The 7,500-nt window shown below is 44.2% G+C and overlaps 1 protein-coding gene across 1 annotated transcript in view; it reads right to left on the bottom strand.

The window, feature by feature from the left end:
* sox5 (SRY-box transcription factor 5) overlaps positions 1 to 7,500 on the bottom strand; it is a gene marked incomplete at its 5' end in the record, with an annotated part of 122,391 nt that overhangs the window by 111,191 nt on the left and 3,700 nt on the right. The window contains one exon of the mRNA XM_080754308.1: positions 1,347 to 1,563. Coding sequence (XP_080610434.1) covers positions 1,347 to 1,563 — 217 coding nt within the window. The remainder of the gene's footprint in view (positions 1 to 1,346; positions 1,564 to 7,500) is intronic.

Here is a 7,500-nt window from a genome sequence, read left to right as displayed (position 1 = left end):
AATGCCAACACTTTAAAACTTTTACTTGTACAAACTTTTACTTGTAACAGAGTACTAATATATTGTAGTATTGATAGTTTTACTTGAGTAAGAAATGCGAGCACTTTTTTCCACCGCTGCACAGCAGCATCTTTAGAAGCAAAAGGGAAACCTGTGCCTCAGGGCGGAGGCACAGATAAAAATAGAATTTGGAGCAAGAATTTAGCCCTGATTAACTTGTTCCCGAGTATTAAAGTGTCAGCTCCCCCTGGCTAAAGTAGTTCATGTTGTTCACGTTGCCACACTTAAGCCTATGGTTACGTTCCAGAATGATATTCTCAATTCATCTTAATACTACAGGCTGTTAAAATATACGTTTTAGCTACAGTTTAAACACCAACTCAGCAACTACGCTCAAAGGTTGTAAAACATTTGTTCATTTTGTTGAAACCAACTTTGTGGTGTGCGTTGGCCCCATGATTCATCTAGCGGAGGAGAACCGCTACGAGAGACCGAGCGTGTTTCTGTACACAGTATAATCCTAGCCTCGAGTAGCCAGGCTTCCTCATCTGCGAAGAGAGAAGCCTGGTGACAACAATATCAGGCAGAGACCGTTCAACTTCCACCGTGAGAATTTCACCGGAACTGCAACGCATGACGTAACTTCCGTTAAACACGGCACTTCCGCCACTTCCGCTAGAACCAACCGGAAGTCATATTATCGGCTTATATAGCCGATCTACAAGCACACAACGCCTCGCATCGCGAGGCGTTGTGTGCTTGTAGATCTGCTATTTTCACTAGTTTTGTGCGACAGTCTGCTATGATGAAGCAGGGCTTTACTTTACAAAATAAATTACACATTTGAAACTTGGAGATTCGAGGTTTCTGTCCGACAGTGACGATATGTTAACTCTGAGAGTGTATAAATGTTACATTGATAATTATTCTACATTATACTTATTGCCCCATTCTCACCTTTGTAGAAATGCACACACACTTACACGCACGCACGCATACACACGCATACTGTGCACAAAGGCAGACAATACACAGGCACATCATTTGTCAGATGTGATAACTATGCAAAGCACGACGGACAATAGGCCCAAACAAGTAAGTGCTGATTATCTGTGTGCATCTGTGTGTGTGTGTCACGCATGTTCACACAGGGGAAACAAAGAGCCGTGCCTCGTTTGAATGCGTGTGGGTTCAAAAAGACACCGAGAGGACACGCGGAGATGGACAGAGAGAGAGACGCCATGAAAACAAACCAAACTGAAAGAAGGTGAAGCACGTGGAATATTAAAGAAAAGAGGAGGCATGGCGGCCAGAGAGACACGTGTGTGCTTTAGTTCATCGCTGACCTTCTGGCTCGTTCTTGATCAGCTCCTCCATCTTGCGCTGCTTCAGCGTGTCCACCACGTCGGCCAGGCTGCCCTTGCGCCTCTCGGGAGTGCCCAGGGCGCCCGCTGCCCCGTCGCCGTAGGGCCGGCCCCCGCCGAAGGCCTCGTCCTTGCCCGGTGAGGTAGCGTTGTGCTGGGCGTAAGGGCTCAGAGAGTTGCCCTTACTGCCGTCCTGCTCCTGGAGACGGAGACAGAGACAGAGACAGATAAGAGTCGGAGGAGAGGAGAGGAGAGGAGATAGAAGGAAAAATACAGGACAAACGGTGAGATCCAGGTGAAATTGAAATCCTTCGCCATATCCTTCTCCGTGTCTCTAAAGCCCCATTTCCACTGTAGGGCCGACCCAGAACTAGAACCTGAACTTTCATAGTTTCAGTTTCAGTTCCAGTTCATATACCGGTATATGATTATTTTCGGGGCTTGCGGCCTAAAAAGATTGAGGACCACTGACAGACGACTAATTGACCAATAGCTACAGTACCACCACGCTACCACACTGTGGACATTTGGGTTGATTTAGTCTCTACCTTTTCTTTTTTTACTTTAAACACGTACATTTGCATTTAAATTTGCACTTTCGTAAAGCTTGACTGTAAGTAAACGCATCCATGCCGAGAACAAGCAGGAGCGTAACAAGAGGCTGAAGCAGTAAATACACTTAGGGGATGTCGACCTTTGACCTGTGGTGAGACCTGTATTTGGACAGATGATCTGTAAGGTGGACTTAACGGCTCAGTCCAATTAGCAGAGAGAGAGAGAGACACACACACACACACACACACACACACACACACACACACACACACACACACACACACACACACACACACACACACACACACACACACACACACACACACACACACACACACACACACACACACACACACACGTGCGCACACACACACACACATACTTATGTATTCATACCGTACCAACACCTAGAGCAGTGGTTCTCAACCTTTTCAAAGCATGCCGCGACCCCCCAAAAAATCATGTTTTAACTGGGGACCCCCCCCCCACCCCGATGAGCACTAAGAGTTGAGGCATTACATTTTGTATAACACGGTTCTATTGTGAAAATAGCAGATCTACATGCTCACAACGCCTCGCGACGCGAGGCGTTGTGAGCATGTAGATCGTCTATTTTCACAATCTCTGCCTCTAATGTCATTATTAAAAAGTCCTTAAATCAAATGTGCAGATACCCTAGATACAATTACACTTTATGGTGGTTTGTTTCCTGTCGAGTGAGAAAACATTGTTGCACATTAAAGGAGCTATAGTAAACTTGTTTCTTCAAAAACGGATGCTAAATAAAAAATAATGTTCAAAAATATTGTATAAAAAAAAATATGCTTCATATATGTGTTTCTGTTCAAAAATTTCCCCAAAAAGCGTAAAATAATGATAAAATAATCATTTTGGCAATTGTCAGGCTGACACTTTGTTTACATCCTATCAATCCATATAAAAGAATAGACTAGGATGTAAACAAAGTGTCGGTCTGACAATGGCCAAAACTATTATTTTGCCATTATTTTACGCTTTTTGTGGACATTTTTGAACAGAAACTCATATATGAAGCAAATTTTGTTATAGCATATTTTCGAAACATTATTTTTATTTTAGCATCCGTTTCAAGAAAAAGTTGACTATAGCTCCTTTAAGTTAATCATCTGGGGACCCCCCAAAAATAATTGTGGGACTCCCGACCCACAGGTTGAGAACCACTGACCTAGAGACACACGCATACTTGAACACACATGCACAGATACACCCACACACGCGCACGCACGCACACACACCTGGTGGTGTCCAAGGGCTCGTATAGTGTGCATTGTCCTATTGTAGCGTTTAATTAGACATGATTACTGCTGGCCAGTCAGGTCAGGTCTCTGCAGACAGACAGCTAGGAGGGTCAATGGTCCACAGTGTGGAGCAAGGTTAATCTTTGGCTAATCTCACTACAGTATGTGACACAGCACCTGGGATGACACTGCACTGCCGTGCACATGAACGCGCGCGCGCGCGCGCACACGCACACACATACACACACACACACACACACACACACACACACACACACACACACACACACACACACACACACACACACACACACACACACGCACACACCAGTGTAGTCATAGTCTTTTGAATAAAATGTCATTTAGTTTTAGTCATAATTTAGTCAACTGAAAGGTTTTAGTTTTAGTCTAATTTTAGTCGACTAAATATCATAAGATTTTAGTTGACTAAATCTACAGTTGATTTAGTCAACTAAAAATGTATTTTGGCAGCCCTTGATGGCATCGTAATGACTGCGACGCGTTGTGAGCTTGTAGATCTGCTATTTTCAGCACACAACACCTGAGAGCAACCAAACATAAAATGACTCTTCTCCACTAGTCCCTCCCTAACGTTTTAGTCTATTTTCTTGACGAAATTGTCAATATATTTAGTCTTAGTTTTAGTCATCACAGCTTAGTTTTTATGTCGTTTTTATTTAGTTTTCGCCAGTGAAAAAAACAGTCGACAAATTTTTTTTGTCATAGTCTTAGTCGACAAAATCAACACTGACACACACACACACACACACACACACACACACACACACAACACGCACACACACACACACACACACACACACGCAAGTGACAGTTCCAGCCCCAGTGTCAGAGAAAGGGTCAGTCAGTCACTGAGTCATTTGGGGAGAGGGCTGTCACAACATTGATTGGCCCTGAAAGACGCTCTCTTCTCAGATTTTCTCTTTTTACACGCACACACTTACACAAATACACGCATGTTCACACGCACGCACGTGCGCGCGCACACACACACACACACCCACCCTCCCGCTGTGTGTTGTGCATCCAGTGCAGCAGTATCAACGACAGCGGAGGGGGAGGATATTGTCGTGGATGACGTGTACTAATCATTAACTAGCGGGCAAACTGATGGACACCGAGAGCACAGTTCACTGTGTGAAGTCATCTGGAACTCGCTTATGTCATGCCAATATCATGCGGCGATAAAGCGCCCTAATTCTTAAATCTTTCCCGTGAACAAAGGCTTCAACCTTTATGGATCAGGCATCGACTGTATGAATAGTTGTATGCAAAACACTCAAAATGTATGAGAGAACATACAATCGTATCTCTGCTGTCGGGCCGAAACCTCCCAACTCCAAAATGTTAATTTTTGGGTAAATGAGCTCAAGTGGAGTTGGGAGGTTTTGACCGAATGGCTTTTTACTACTTTTCATTGGTTCGATATTATTTTAACCAACACACAGGGAGAGGGCCAATCGGGTGGAGTTAGCTGGTTTGGCAGAAAGTGTGGAGTTAGGAGGTTTTCTCCCAAGCACTTTTTACTACTTTCCATTGGTTCAATATTATGTTAACAAACACTCAGATGTAAAGGGTGTTCAATAGCCCTGATTTATGCCTAACCCTCAAAAAATGGAGTTAAGAGGTTTTGGCCAGACAGTGACGATATATAGGGCTGTAAATGAAGTCACATCATTGAGACAATAAATCAATAGTGACAATGTGGCCATGTACATAATAAACTATCTCATCATTCCATTATAAACCAACAGTAAAGTAAACCATTCTCACCTGACATTCTCTTCCCTTCCCCAAACGTTCTGATTATGTCTCTCAGTACTTTTCGTTCTGTGTTTACCAACACAGTTATAACTCGAACAGTTCCCTCTCTCTCTCTCTCCCCCTCTCTCTGACTCTCCACCCAGTCTGAATGCATTGAATTATTCACCAATTCTCTTGGCCATGCATTGTGGCGCATATGGTACCGGATATGCAGCTCGGCAAATAAAAGGTGAATTGATCCCAGTGCATGACGGAGGAAGATAATCACGATAAATTAAATCTCCACGATACGATTATCGCGAGTGTTTTTTATCACGATAAACGATAATATCGCGTGTCGTCCCATCCCTAATATATTATGGTCATTCAACAGCGGTTATCAGATGGGTCTCTGTTTTTTTTCTAATTCAGGGGCCTCCTTCTATTGGCCCTGCATTGAAACGGTGGCTGAAGGCTACTGTACAGCATGTGCTGCCGGGTCCCCGTGGCCCTCGTGATCTCAGAGTGGTGAAAGCACGCTCTCTTCTCCTCTCAACCGCCTGACCAGCCCACGGCCACGGCCGCTGCATTTCTTACATCGTTACGCTCCCCCCCCCCACCCCCCCACCCCCGCGCTTCATGTGTTGGCTTTTCCTTTCTTTCTTCCTTTATTCTCTTTATTTCTTTCTTTCTCCCGTGTCCTCCTGTGATGCACAAGGTCGAACCTGGTGCCTTTGTCGTTGCCGGATGAACCGGTAGTGCAATGTGCGACTGTCACACGTGCGTGTGTGTGAGAGAGAGAGAGAGAGAGAGAGAGAGAGAGAGAGAGAGAGAGAGAGAGAGAGAGAGAGAGAGAGAGAGAGAGAGAGAGAGAGAAAGAGAGAGAGAAAGAGAGAGAGTGCAAGAGTAAGAAAGTGAAAGAGCGCAGACAACACTGTCAGAGGAAACAAGAGAGAGCGTGTTGAAAGAGACATACAAGGGGATGCAGAGAGAGAGAGAGAGAGAGAGAGAGGAAGACAGGCAGGCATCTTGAAGGCTGCGGTCACACCTGTCACATCCCATTTATCTAATCCAGCGCCTACTTCAAACAGCCGCGCTCGTTCCTCTTTTTTTTCTCCTTCTTTTTTTCCGAGGCAAAAGCCGCGCGCGCAAACAAAACAAACAGAACGAGAAACCGCGGGTGACGGAGGGATAGATCCGAAGGGAGGGGGGGGGGGTCACATCGCTTTGCTCTGTCAAAATCCTGCCACCGAAGAGATGTCATCTGGCAGCGTCCAACAATGAAGGTCATTTTCCAATCAAAGGGAATTAGCGCAGGGTGCGAGGCTGCTTTGAGGGCCTCGTACATGATGAGGCCCCCCGTGACATTATTTTTAAGTCAAGTCAAGTCAAGTCAAGTCAGACAGAGCCTTATCCCCGCCAGCAACTTAAATGGCTTATTTTATTTTATGTTTTTATATAATCCGCGTGCCTCGTGTGTGACACATGCAACGCTGGCAGTTAAAGCATCCGGCAACAAAACACGGTCCAAAAATAATGGACAGCTCAAAAAAGCAAAAAAAAAAAAAAGATGCGAGACAAATTCCCCACCGTGTACGAGTGAGTTGTCAGTCAAATGCATGTCTGGGTTATGATTGGAACGATCCATAAGCATTTATTTACCACAGCCTACATGCATTTTTTTTGTATTTGTTCTTGTGCTGAATTGGCCCGTAAGGAATGTGTGTACACACGCACTCATGCATGTGCGTGTGTCTTTGTTAACGCGTGTGTGTGTGTGTGTGTATGTGTGTGTGTGTATGTGTATGTGTATGTGTATGTGTATGTGTATGTGTTGTGTGTGTGTGTGTGTGTGTGTGTGTGTGTGTGTGTGTGTGTGTGTGTGTGTGTGTGTGTGTGTCTGTGTGTCTGTGAGTGTGTGTATATCGTCACTGTCGGGCAGAAACCTTGTATCTCCAAGTTTCAAATTGGTATGTTTTTTCTCAAAGTAAAGCCCTGCTTCATCATACAAGGCTGTTGCACAAAAGTAGTGAAAACAGCACACAACGCGTTGTGTGCTTGTAGATCTGCTGTTTTCACTAGTTTAAATCATTTTTAAATCGATAAATGCAAAACGAATGGTTTTGGAAATACAAGGTTTTCACCCGACAACGATGATACATAATATTTATATACTGTATATATACATGTATGCATCGGATGTGGCAGGCTGATAGTGTGGGCGGTTCTGCCTTTAGTTTGCAGATGTCAATTCTCTTCCAAATGACTGGAACAAAGTGAAAATTCTCTCTCTCTCTCTCTCTCTCTCTCTCTCTCTCTCTCTCTCTGCTTTATCCTTTTACTGCCTCTGCAATGGAACCGAATTAAACAACTGTTGTCTTCTTAAGCTCATCTGTGAGGGGAGGTTGGTTTAAACACACTTAGCTCTTGCCAAAAAAAGATATATATATATATATAAAATAAAATCCTTCAATTTGTCAGCACAGATGCCGACATTCATTTTTGGCCTTTCTTTCCCTTTT

The sequence above is a fragment of the Nannobrachium achirus genome, assembly GCF_963921795.1.
Source record: "Nannobrachium achirus genome assembly, chromosome: 23".
NCBI lineage: Eukaryota > Metazoa > Chordata > Actinopteri > Myctophiformes > Myctophidae > Nannobrachium > Nannobrachium achirus.
Note: the sequence above shows the minus strand (reverse complement) of the source record. Positions and strands in the feature narration are given on the sequence as shown.